Source organism: Pipistrellus hanaki, assembly GCF_964339955.1.
Source record: "Pipistrellus hanaki genome assembly, chromosome: 6".
NCBI lineage: Eukaryota > Metazoa > Chordata > Mammalia > Chiroptera > Vespertilionidae > Pipistrellus > Pipistrellus hanaki.
The window spans coordinates 83,459,765-83,473,434 of NC_140508.1; the positions used below are offsets into that span (position 1 = coordinate 83,459,765).

At 39.7% G+C, this 13,670-nt stretch overlaps 1 protein-coding gene across 2 annotated transcripts in view; it reads right to left on the minus strand.

The window, feature by feature from the left end:
* CHD6 (chromodomain helicase DNA binding protein 6) overlaps positions 1-13,670 on the minus strand; it is a 145,402-nt gene that overhangs the window by 79,148 nt on the left and 52,584 nt on the right. For both annotated transcript variants that reach the window (XM_084887512.1, XM_084887511.1), the window contains exons 6-8: positions 3,996-4,058; positions 2,911-2,969; positions 2,104-2,221 (exon numbers count right to left, since the gene is read on the minus strand). In XM_084887512.1, coding sequence (XP_084743638.1) covers positions 2,104-2,221; positions 2,911-2,969; positions 3,996-4,058 — 240 coding nt within the window. The remainder of the gene's footprint in view (positions 1-2,103; positions 2,222-2,910; positions 2,970-3,995; positions 4,059-13,670) is intronic.

Below are 13,670 nucleotides of genomic sequence, written 5' to 3' on the forward strand. Positions count from 1 at the left end.
TCCCACAAGAGTATATACTGCTGTTATCAGTATTTCTGTAAACCCAACACAATTTCCTTTCTCTATATTCCAATCAAGGAAAACTCACACCCTTGAGGATAAATCAGAAAATAGACACATGGGGCTGGAAGGCTATATTAAGAAGCTTGGAACTTATTCCAAGAAAATGGGAAATGCTGACGGTTCTGGAGCAGGGTAACAAATAGCATAGGTCAAACCATTCTCACTCCCTGGGAACAGCCAGATAATTACTGAGCACCGACTCTGTGCCTAGTACCAGGGCTAGAAATACTAGGAAGACAGGGCCCTATCTGTCTCCAGGGCTCAAAATGGAAGATACAGACATGTTGTAAACAAGTTACTGCACTGCAAATACTTGCTAAAATAGAGGTGTGGGAAAAATATTCTAAGAACAGAGGGAGAGTATCCAACAGGGCTTCAAGACAGTTTTCTAATTCTAGTAGTCACCTTCCTTTCCCAATTCTCTACCAGAGGGATGATGCCCTGAAAATAGTTCTCACAGGCATTAGAACACTTACTGAGGGGGGTGGGGGTGGGGGGGTGGGGGAGACATGGGCCAAACATTAAGGTTAAAGAGGAAGAACCCCATGTTGGGACATGAAGAATGCTTACTGACATTATCCTAAAATAATTTTATTTTTGTCACAAGAAAAGGGAGTACAACATAAATAATTGGTAAATATCTGTAGCAATTTACTACAATTTGATGACATGTGAGTACTCTCTTAAGGTCCAATACTTATGACTACATTTTAAGAATAATTTTTATTGCTTCCTTTCTTCAAAAATTATCTAAATAAAATTTAAAAATCACATGTTAAAAAATAAGAAAATAAAAATCACCACAATTCCATCAACCAAAGAGATTTTCCATGTCATTAATAATTGTCCTCCAATACCATTTTTATTGACTGCACAGTATTCCATCTTGTAGGCTGTATAACTTAACAAAAGTCTATTATCTAACACTTCATTTTCAGTTTTTCTCCAATATAAACAACTGTTTATCACTGTTAAATCTTTGCACAAAGACTTGATAGTTTCCTTAAAATAAAGGACAGTTAGTTGCTGGGATAGACGACATGCAAATTCTGAGATATTTGATGTCGTTTGCCATACTGATCTTCTGACAGTCATATGGTGGGATGCTCCCACCCAATGATGTACCGGTGTCTCTTCCCTACACCCTCACCGGCAACCCACAGTACTTCTTTTGAAAACCTTCAAATACTTGATAAGAAAAAATTAGAAGATTCCCATTTTAATTTACATTCTTTGACTAGTCAAATTAACTACATTTTTATAGGTTAATTTGTCCATTTTTTTCTATTTTGGGTTTTATGTTTTTTCTTAGTTATAAGAGTATTTCTTATTAAACAATTGGTTATATGTATATGTATGTGTATAATTTATGTGTATGTATAAAAACATAAATAGGAAGGTTCTCACATTAGATAAAAAATGTATACCATGTATGTATGTGTATACGTGTATTATTCAAAAATATGTATGTATATATAATGCAGATACATATTTTCTAATTACTATGTATGTCCATAATAAAAATATTTATACATACACACTATTTAAGATTTGTTTATAGTATTTTTAATGTATAGATACTATAGATTTGTTTAAGATCTAAATTCACCAACCTTTCCTCTTGCTATAGGCCTCGTGCTTAGAAGTTCCCAAGTTTAAAATAAATTTATTTATTTATTTTTGGACATTTGGGCTTTGTTTTTATTTACATTCAAATTTTGGATCTCTTTGGAATTGCCTTTGGAGTTGGGAGATGAAAGAATTGGGTGCATATTCCTCTTACCCTAGCTGTTCACTGGTATTCTGACCAAGATGTCTGTTCTTATGGGTTGTCAGTTTGTAAGGTTTGCTCTTCACACCTTGGTGGGTAATTTGTTTTCTTTGGCTTAAATCTGGACTAGTTTTGCTATAAATCAGTGCATACTTATCAATTTGGCTTAAGCAACAGATCTACACAAAACATCAATTTAAGAAACTTATACCCAGTATTGAATTCTGCAAGAAAAGCAATGGTCAGATTAATTAGTAATATTGCTTCACCTCAGTGAAAATGTGCTTCATCTGGGCTTGTTTATTCCTAAATCGCTTGATCTTCTGTGCGATGCGAGGATCCTTTTCCAGCTCTTCCATCGTGGCCCATTTACAGTGTAAGTAGGAACTATCCAATGACACACAACTTGTGAGACAAGCATGGAACTAGCAAATCACTGAGCTTTAAAATGTTTCAATAAACTGGATAAACATCTAGCACAGAAGCAACTAGAGTGGTTTGTTGTGAAACTGCTGGAGATTTGACCTACAAGGGCTTTGCCCTTAAAGGCACAAACAGGAGAAACAACGCAGCAATTCCAAGTAATGGAGCACTCTGCAGCTTCTATAGGAAGAAACTGGCTCAGAGCAGAGGTCAGATTCAGGCGGGCTATCATTACAACATAAGTAGAAGTGGGCGCATTGCAGAGAACTAGAGAAAAATGCATGGGGGCAGGAGGGGGGGCGGGAGAGAGGAGGGGGAGAGGGGTGGAATTAGGCTATAAGAACAGTGGTTTTCCACCTGGGTGCAAATGAGAATCACACAGGGAGTTTTAAAAAAACACCAATTCTTAGGACATACTCCCAGGGTCTGAGCCAACAGGTGTTGAGTGGACCAAGGGCTTCAGGAGTTTGAAAAGCTCTCAGGTGATCTATGTGCAGCCAAAGTTGAGCACTATCACATAAGGGGAACCTGAGACAACTAACTGTGGGTCATGCCTTAGGGGTCATTCTTGAAAAATACAGATGATGATGTGATAGGGAAAGGAAGTTTCATTTATATAATTCAAATGCAAATAATACATTAAATAGACGTACAAATTTCTATACTTAACGTAGAACAGCTCCAAGTCAAATGGGGGTTCTCCAGGATGAACCTGTAACCAACAGCAAGCAGTTAATCAGCCCAGATAGCTGCAGATCGCCTTTGTATGCAGAAAGAACGTAAACCGACATCTCTGCCTGGTTTTAATACAGATTTCTTGAGGACATATTTGATTTTCCAGGTCTTTTTCTGACAGCTACTGAGCAGGGTCAATAAGACTAAATTCACAGCTAGCTATAAGGTGAAAAAGACAAAAATGATCCTCCCAGTGTCCTTCCAAGGTCCAGCTGGGACAGCGTTGGTTCATGTGATAACCACAAACTGGCCCAGGGCTCTGAGACCCATGAGGAGCAGAGCCTGGTGCAGAAGTAAGAACATGTATTATAACTCTGGAGTCCCCCATGACCGGCACCCCAAAAAAACCAGTGGTGTTCACTCTCAAAGTAAGAATGTTACTTTCATAAATATTTGAAGTCTTTATGCTCTCACTGGCACTTTCACTCAGGAACTTTCTCCAGAGAACACCTACAATGGCCCTGGGATATCTAAAGGAAAAACTCCAATGTTTTCATCTTGCCATCTCTTCTTCTTGGTTCTCTGATGACTTCCAATGGCCTACAGAAACTAAGGGATAAAGATCTTTTGCTAGGATAACAAAAAACCAGTTTGGGCCATTCTCAAATATTTAAGAATTTTATGTCCTAAAATAAATGTGGACTAGCTTAGCTCATACTCCAGCCAGGAATGACCATCCCAGATTCTCTAACCAAATATCTGTGGGTTGTTTTTTTTTTAAAAAAATACATTTTTATTGATTTGAGAGAGGGGAAGGGAGAGGGGGAGAGAGATAGAAACATTATTTAGAGAGAATCATTGATTGGCTGCCTCCTGCATGCCCTACACTGGGGATCGAGCCTGAAACCCAGAATATGCTCTGATTGGGAATCGAACCATGACCTCCCAGTTCACAGGTCAATGCTCAACCACTGAGCAACACCAGCTGGGCTAGCCAAACATCTCTTCACAGAGGATATAATCTGTGCCAGTGATATAAAAGTCAAAATAATCAGTCACTGACCTCCTGGACAGTCTTAGATGCCAGGATCTTCTCAATGATGTTTGCATCATCTTCTGGAGGCTCCTGGAAATGGGCATTAAAAGGAAAGAGAATCACTAGCAGTACAGAAGCCAAGAAATAATTCTGTTAAGAAATAATACAACAGGTACTACTAAATCCAAAAGTTCACCTTTGAATACTGAGGCCTCCCTTCTATCAGACCACAGAGTGATCAAAAGATAGAAAACCTTTTATTTTTTATATATATATTTTATTGATTTTTTACAGAGAGGAAGAGAGAGGGATAGAGAGTTAGAAACATCGATGAGAGAGAAACATCGATCAGCTGCCTCTTGCACACCCCCTACTGGGGATGTGCCCGCAACTAACATACATGCCCTTGACCGGAATCGAACCTGGGACCTTTCAGTCCACAGACCCGATGCTCTACCTCTGAGCCAAACCGGTTTCGGTAAAAGATAGAAAACCTTCTAACCTCTGGGCACAATCCTATTACTCGCTCCACAAACACACATATGCTGAGAAGTTATTCTGCTTTTCAGACTCTTATTTCAGATCTGCCTTTATGCATCACTAAAACGGTCTAAAGACTTTCTTCCTCTGCCAAAACTGCCTACATGTTGCCACATGTAACTTTCAGAAAAGTGTAAAAATTACCGTCTGGGCGCTTTAGAATCAGAAGGTCCCAATTCTTTTTTTTGTTTAATCCCCGTCACCCAAGGATAGTTTCCCATTGATTTTTTGGAGAGTGGAAGAGATAGAGAGAAATACTGATGTGAGAGAGACACATCAATTGGTTGCCTCCCCCACCAGGGCCAGGAAGCCTTCAACCAAGGTACATGCCCTTGAATCCCTTTAGTTCACAAGCTAATGTTCTATCCACTGAGCCAAACTGGCTATGACAGAAGGTCCCAATCCTAATACCTACCAGTCTTTTTGGGCAAGTCAATGAACACCTCATGGTTTCCTCTATATATATATATATATATATATATATATATATATATATATATATATATATGGCTAATATGCAAAGTGTACCCTCTGGAGTTCAACTGGGAGTTTGATAGCTTGCTATGATGTGTGTTGAACACCAGGGGCAGCGTGGAATGAAGGAAAGCCCCAGCCAGCTACTGGCAGCTGGGGAAGAGAGGCTCTGGCCAGCAACTTGAAGGCCCCAATCAGCCCTAATTGCTGGCCAGGCCTAGGGACCCATTAAAAGATCTTGCCTGGGAAGCATTAACCCACCCGCCTTATTCACCAGATCTTGCTCCTTCAGATTACCACTTGTTCCCGATCGATAGCACACACTTTCTGAGCAGCACTTCAAAATGTACAAACAAGTGGAAAATTGGGTCTCTGAATGGTTTGCCTCAATACAAGGAAAGTTCTATTGGGACTGTATCCACAAATTACCTGAAAGATGGGGAAATGTAGCTAGCGATGGACATTATTTTGAATAAAGCACTTTTGATGTTTCTCTTGAAATTACCATGTTTTCCTTGATTACAAAATCCTCCATTATTAACCAGTACACCTAGTATTTGGGTGCCTGATCAGAACTTACCAAAAGGATGGTATATTCTGCATATCACTGTCTACCCATTCTAGGGTTTGGTTGTCACAAAGCCATACCACTACGGAAAACTTGTATTTTTCTCAGATCTTAAAATCAAGCCTTTCCCATAAAAATTATAGTTTACAAAAAATTAGGAGGGCAGATGGTAGGAAAAGAAATGTGGAAATCAGCAGGCACGGACAGATGCTCCCAAAGGTTACAAATATTTATTACGTTCCCCCACACACATGGCACTGTGCTAGGTTCCATGCGGAAGTTAATCCAAAATGATATGTCTTTCCCCACAGCTCAACAAGAAGGCAAGTGAACTGTGCCTACCATACAACAGGAAGAAGCTTTTGTTTTTCTGTGTATTTGTTCTATTTAATTCTTAAGCACAAGTTAGGAAAGGAGGAGGCAGTTTATTGCTTACTGCTTGTCTTCTCCCATTCGATATGAACCTTTTGAGGGCAGAGATCCTTATTTTTTTCAGTGATGTCGCTTGATACCTCAAAAATGCCAGGCAACCATGGCTGACCAACAAATATTTCTTGAATTGGAAGAGAGTCCCAACAAGTATTCGTTGAATTGTTGAAGAGGAAGAAAGAGACTTAATAGTGTCAGTCTTTAAAATTTTAGCCATTCTAATGGATGTGTAGTATTGTCTCATAATGCTTTAAAAGGAAATAAACAAGGAGAAAAAGCATTAAACTCACAGGACTACAGACTGCAGACTGTTATTCTAAATCTACATCATGCAATTAAAAAGTCCCCACCTTCTCCATATCCTCGGACCTATCCTATACTATCAGAATGGCTAACAGAAAAGGGCCAAAGCTAGGTGTACTTTTTTTTTTTTTTAAACATTTGTTACTGGTTTTTCAGAGAGAGAGAGAAAGAGACAAAAATCAATGTGAGAGTGAAACATCAATTGGCTGCCTCCTACACAAACCCTTCTGAGCCAGCAACCAGAAATATGCCCTGTCTGAATTGAATCCACAACCTTTCAGTGCACAGGATGTCGCCCAACCAACTGAGCCACACCAGCCAGAGCTAGCTGTATTTTCTTGAGCTGCAAAGATCACTACCCGGACCTTGCAGCCAACAAACAGTGTTCTTTGGCAAGCTGGCAGGTGCTAGTTAAGAGGAGAAACTAGATTAATGAACCAACTTCTTTCCTAACTTCCTACTTCCTTCCTAATTTCCTCCCATATTATTTACTGAGTGTCTTAAGTTTATGTGTGGGTCTTACAGAAATAAATGAGCTATAGTCTTCATCATCAAGAATGACCAGACATGCTAACATAATGCTTTAAAAGTTACTGGGTATAGCGTACATACACTATGCAGAGACCTCAAGTGTTCAGCTGTTGGATTTTTACATATACACATACACACTTGTGTAAATACCATCCAGAGCAAGTTATATAACATTTCCAACATTCTGGAAAACCCTTGTGCCCTCATGGGAACTAACTACTATTCAGACTTCCACCATTACTAATTAGTTTTGTTTTTTATTAAACTTTATGTAAATTGAATCATTATAGTACATGGTTTATAGTTCTGTATTACTATGTAGTATTTTATCGTATAAATACACCAACATTTATTTATCCATTTTACTGTGAAGGAATATTTGGGTTGCTTCCAATGTTCATGCATATCTTTCGCTGGACAAGTACACTCATTTATCTTGGATACATACGTAGGAGTGGAATTACTAAACTATGGCTTGGTTTTATGTTGGGTTTTAACAGTCAACATTTTTTCCAAAGTAATCTCAACATTTTTTACAGCCACAAGCAAGGTATGGATGGTTCAGCTGACTTGATATTGTCAGCAGACTAAAAATCTTTAAAATTTTAGTCATTCTAGTGGATGTGTAACATTGTCTCTTTAATTCACATTTCCCTTATAACTGTGGCTACTGAAAACTTTTTCATATGCTTATTGGCCATGTGAATACCCTCATTGTGGAACTCCTATTCAAGTCACTTGCCTATTTTTAAAACTGTCCTCTGTTTTGATTTGCAAGAGCTCTTTATGTATTTCTGATTAGCAAAGAAATCTTATTGGCTCTTCCTTCAAAAATATGTTCAGAATCCAATCGTTTCTAACCATTTCCACTGCTTATACCCTGATCTAAACCACCTTTTTTTCTCACCCCGATTATTTCCAAGAGCATCCTCACTCGTCTTGCCCTGCTACTCTGTTCTCAAACATTCACAAGGGTCCTTTTTATTATGACACCTTTTGCTTTAACTACTTAAAATATTTCTCTAACTCAGAATAAGCCATTGCAGACTATTATTATTCTAAATCTACATCATGTAATTAAAAAGTCTCCACCTTCTACATATCCTCGGACCTATCCTATACTATCAGCATTGCTAACAGAAAAGGGCCAAAGCTAAGTGTACTTTTTTTTTTTTTAACATTTATTATTGATTTTTCAGAGAGAGAAAAAGAGACAGAGACAGAGACAGAGACAGAGACAGAGACAGAGAGAGAGAGAGAGAGAGAGAGAGAGAGAGAGAGAGAGAAAAGTACACCTAGCTTTGGCCCTTTTCCGTTAGCCATGCTGATAGTATAGGATAGGTCCAAGGATATGGAAAAGGTGGAGACTTTTTAATTGCATGATGTAGATTTAGAATAATAATAGTCTGCAGTGGCTTATTCTGGCTGGTGTGGCTCAGTTGGTTGAGCATCGTCCCATGCACAGAAAGATTGCTGGTTGATTCCCAGTCAGGGCACATATCCGGGTTGTGGGCTTGATCTTGATAGAGGGCATGCAGGAGGCAGCTGATTGATGTTTTGCTCTCACATTGATGCTTTTCTCTCCCTCTCTCCCTTCCTCTCTCTTTCTAAAAATCAATAAAAAAGAAAAATAATAGCCGAAACCGGTTTGGCTCAGTGGTAGAGCGTCGGTCTGCAGACTGAAAGGTCCCCGGTTCGATTCCGGTCAAGGGCATGTATATTGGTTGCAGGCACATCCCTGGTAGGGGGTGTGCAAGAGGCAGCTGGTCAATGTTTCTCTCTCATCGACGTTTCTAGCTCTCTATCCCTCTCTCCTCCTCTCTGTAAAAAATCAATAAAAAATATATTTAAAAAAAAATAATAAAGTCAAAGATCTTCCAAAAGTCTACAAAACTCTACAGTATCTGTACCCAGTCTCCCATCTCATCTTGTTAACATTGAGGTCTCCTTGCCTGTTCCTCATACATATAGGCATGCTTCTACCTCAGGGACTTTGCATGGGCTATTCCCTCTGCCTGAGGTGCTCTTCACCCCTACATAACTCCCTTGTTTCTTTACTTCCTCCAAATCTTTGCTCAAATGTTATCTTTATAGTCCAACACTGACCACCTTGTTTAAAACTGTAATCCCCATTTCTGAAATCCGTATCACTCTCTTATTCTAATTTTTTCTCCATAGAACTTACCACCACTGACTACACAATTTGCTTATGTTTAGGTTTACTTACAGCCATTCTCTAGAAAGTTTTACCCTTTGGAAGTTTTGAATTGATCTGTTTGGCTTCACATCCCACATGGGTTCAAAATCTGGCGAATATCTGGAGGGAGAGGCTGTGGTGTGTTGGGTGCAGGCTGCTTCTTCGTTTGTTGTAGGCTCCCTTCATGAGGGCAGAAGTTTTTGTCTCTTTTGTTTCTTGATGTTATCTCGAACACTACTCGGCATATAGTAGGTGCTCAGTAACTATTTTTGAATAAATAATGCTAAGAGATTTTTGCTATACATCTTGGTAACAGTATAAAGCAAGTGCGATGGGACCACAGAAGCCAGGGCATGTGGGAAAATGAGCAGAGGCTTTGGAGATGCAATGATACCTGAGTTAGACTAGACCCCTTCTAGCCAACATTTAAGTGTCATAATTGCCAACTACTTTTCGGACCTACTCCTAAATCTGCATAATCCAGACTAGCAAGCATTCATACATACTGAGGGAAACCTCTTCCTCACTACCAGACTGCTTCAAACATTCTTATTCTTATCTAGCATGAAAAACAGGAAAAGATGGTTTCTGAGGGTAGAATTTTGATTGCTATTTAGAGTTTTTAACTAGGACCAAATCCAAGGAAATAGTAACACATGGATGAAGAAAGCACAGGTCTTTATTCTGACTATTAAAAGGATGGAAGACTTAAAACATTCTTAATTATAAAAAAATTTCAATTAAGAAATTGAAAATAGCTGAAACCGGTTTGGCTCAATGGATAGAGCGTCGGCTTGGGGACTGAAAGGTCCTGGGTTCGATTCCGGTTAAGGGCATGTACCTTGGTTGCAGGCATATCCCCAGGAGGGGGTGTGCAAGAGGCAGCTGATCAATGACTCTCTCTCATCGATGTTTCTAACTCTCTATCTCTCTCCCTTCCTCTCTGTACAAAATCAATAAAATATATTTAAAAAAAAAAAAAAGAAATTGAAAATACATTTTCAATTTATTTTTTTGGCAGAGGTTAAAATATCAATGGTCATCATCAAAATACTGAGAACAGGTTCTTACTCTATCCTAATAAAAGGAAAGGAGAGTAGCATTTCCAAAATAAACATCAAAACAGAAAAGAAATTGTGAAATCAAAGATTCTTTTTCCCTAAACAGAGATTGTGCATCAAAGCAGGATCATGTGTGTATAAACACTTAGTGTATACAGATACACACAGATATAAACTAAATCTGCTTGCTAAGCACACTTCCATAACAACCATCTGTTCTCAACTGCTTGGAATTTTCTCAAATTATCTCTCAAAGAAGACCATTTTAATTCATTCACATTAATGTCAGAGACTCACATAATGAAACAGTTTTTCTTAGGGAAAATTTCAAAAATTTCCAAACCAATTTGCTCCCAACTTCAATCAACCACCTGATTTATTTCTATTTAACTATCGCAAGAAGCACACCACCTTGTGAAATCATCAAGGATTTCCCAAGTGTCAAGGAAAAAAATACAAAAGTAGCATCAAACAAGATGCCCAGTTTCAGGGGTTTTACTCATTCAGGAAAAGCAAATTTAAACAGATTTTTCTTAGATGTTCCAGGATAAAGGTAATTAGTGTGACAGTGACCATAAGCTAACCAGAATGCAGAAGGCAAGAACAGCTTGGAATTCACAGGATAGATTGGTGGTTCATAAGAGGTCAGCAAACAGGAAGAAAAGCCAAAATGAACCCGAAGAACGAAAGAAGTCTGTGGGGAATAGGATGCATATTTGGAACACTCAGTAACCAGTCTCAGCAGAACAGAAGCATTATACACAATGAGGAGTGGAAATAAATGAGGGTAAACAGGTGCAGCCACATTTTTTAAAACAAATCAGGCAGGAGTTTCACCTTTTATAGGAGTTAGAAGTAACCAGCTTAGATTCTTAAGCAGGACACTGAGAAACACCAACCTTTCCCTGGAATTGTGGGAAAATTAGTTTGGTAATGGATTAGGAGGACAGAGACTGCAGCAGGAAACTATACAAGTGCATACTGCAATATCCTGAACACTGGCCTCAGCACAATGGGTGGCAGCAGAAACCAAGAGGAAACAAGAACAGGAGATGATCCGAAGAAAGATTCGGGGTGGGAAGTGATGGTTGTAGCCAATGAAGAAATAGGAAGAATCGAGATCATCCACCCAGGCCAAGTGGGTAGGAGCCAAAGCACTGAATCACGGACGCTGGTACAAAACTAGAGCAGTGCCAAATGCCAAAGAGCACCGAGTCATTTTTGCCAAGGGGTCGGTTTGCAGGCTAGAGTGTCTGCTTGGAGCAAGAAGTAAATGAACACCAATGGGGAAAATATGCCAGTATAAAGAAATGGAGAAAACAAGAGGCTGAAAGAAAAAAAGGAAAATATCTCAATTCTTGTTTTTCTAACCTAGGAGTTAAAAATAATACCTATTTACATAATGGGTTTTAAGCATCTTTATTCAATTTCCTATCTATATAATAAAACCCAGTGATCATAACACTGTAATGACCAAAGACCGGTCTCCAGGAGGCTATGTGCATGGGGAGGCCCACATGGGTGGGCGGGGACTTGGCTCTGGGTTCCAGGGCACGGGCAGAACTCAGGAGAGTCCCATGGTGCTGGAGGGACTCTGGGGTCCTGGATCTTGCACGATTTCACACGCTGGGTTACCAGTATTAAATAAATATGTAAGTACAACTTAGTCCAAGTCTTCACATTAGTACTACCTACGTGAGGTGAACATTATACTAAACTAAAAAAAAAGTGACACTTGTTTTGCAAGTTTATAATCTGACTGAGGGAACAATGGGGAACAATATACAGAACAGTGTGACAGAGGCACTGACAAATCCGAGAGTCTCAGGAACTGGACACGTGGGATATGGATTCCAACTGACTCCTGACTTTGGTGATAATAAACAGTCATCACACCACAAAACAGAGGCTGGAAAGTGCCATAAGTGAGCTTTTGCCTGAATAGTTCCTGGAAATTCATGTAAATTTTACTTTATTAAAATCCATGCCTGAGAGATACAGAAAAGAAGAAAAAAAGATACAAACCCTATCCTTAAATAGTTCATGGTTTAGAACAGCGATTTTCAACTGGTGTGCTGCAAGAAATTTTGAAACATGCAATACCTGACTATTTAGTCAGGGACACTGACCTCTTTTTCCTTAGACGGTCAAATAAAATAAAATAAAAAAGACAGCAGTTAACACAACAATAGATGTCCATTGTAAATAAATCAAAATTATGCTTTTTGGGGGGTATATTTTTGGTGGGCTGCAGAAATTTAGTTATTAGTTTATGAGTGCTATCAGAAAAAAAGTTGAAAACTACTGGTTTAGAATGAAAGTAAAAACTGGCAGGTGTTGAAAGGACAATGAAAAGGTAAGTCAGGTGAGAGTGCTCTGGGAGCACTGAAGAGAGGAGCTTATCCCTAGCGCAAGGGGAGTAGGGAGTTGCTGGGGGAGGCAATAACTGAGCTCAACCCGCCAGGCACAGGAACAGGCCAAAGCAGAGGGGCTGTCTGCAAAGTGGTGAGGCACAGGGGGCACAATGAGTTGAACTACATTCAAATTAAAGCCCTTTTATACCAAAAGGCAAAATTATTCAAATCACACAAATTGTAGGAGGCAAACACAGAGACAAACTTATAACAATCTATACCCTGGGAAGGTACACCTGTGCAAGTTCCCTGTGTTCCAAGCGCTAACATCCACGTGACAAAGATTAGGAAAACAAGGAGTTGGTGTCAGGGTGGAAACTTATTTCCGGCCCCTGAATCCTGGCTCCCGTAAGGGGACTGTCCTCTGGTCTCCAAAGCAGGCTGTGCTAATCTGCCAGTCTTGAACTAGAATGAATCATGTGTAAAGATGTTTTTAGCAACTCACCACTAGGTAACCAATACTGAGGTTGCAATCTGGGGCTGGGACGGGGGCCAGCAGCCACAGCACTGGGCTGAGCATGTTGATAAGAGAGAGCACAGAACTGCCAACAGGTGCCAACGGGGCCTTTTTTATGCCTTTTCCACACCCTTCTCTGCCCCAAGCGAAAGCCAGCCAGCAAGCAGACACCCATCCAAAGGGCCTCGGGAAAAAGATGAAAGAGAGCCTCACTTCTTAAACTGATTCTCTGTGCCACGGGATGCTTTGAGGATTGTCTGGAATCCCAGATGAGATCCAAGGCTTTTAAGCTTTGCATTAGCCCAGGAAATCTTTGTTCACACCTCACCAGGAAGCCCCGCAGATGAAAGGGAAGCTGTTTGGTTCTGCAGCAGCCAGAGCTCATGGAGCACTGATTCTGAAACCCCCTTAACCCCCCTGCAAGCTATCTGGTCTGCCCTGGGTGTTGGGCCAGGCCTATAGTCTGGTTGCTTTTCTGAACATCAGTACCAAAATCTCTGATCGGGCCTCTTTCTTGCTTAGATTTAGTAACAATTGTTGAGGCATAATTAATTCAAATTCAGATCCTATCTTGTATTTCACCGTACACATCCCTCTCTTTGCTGTATCTTTAAGAGGATAAAAAGAGTTTTAAGATACATACAATTTCCTGAATTGTTTCTGTCAGGTCAGCTAATCCTGCCCGTCAGGTACCAGGGGAGAAGTCATAACAAAACCGAAATATAGTT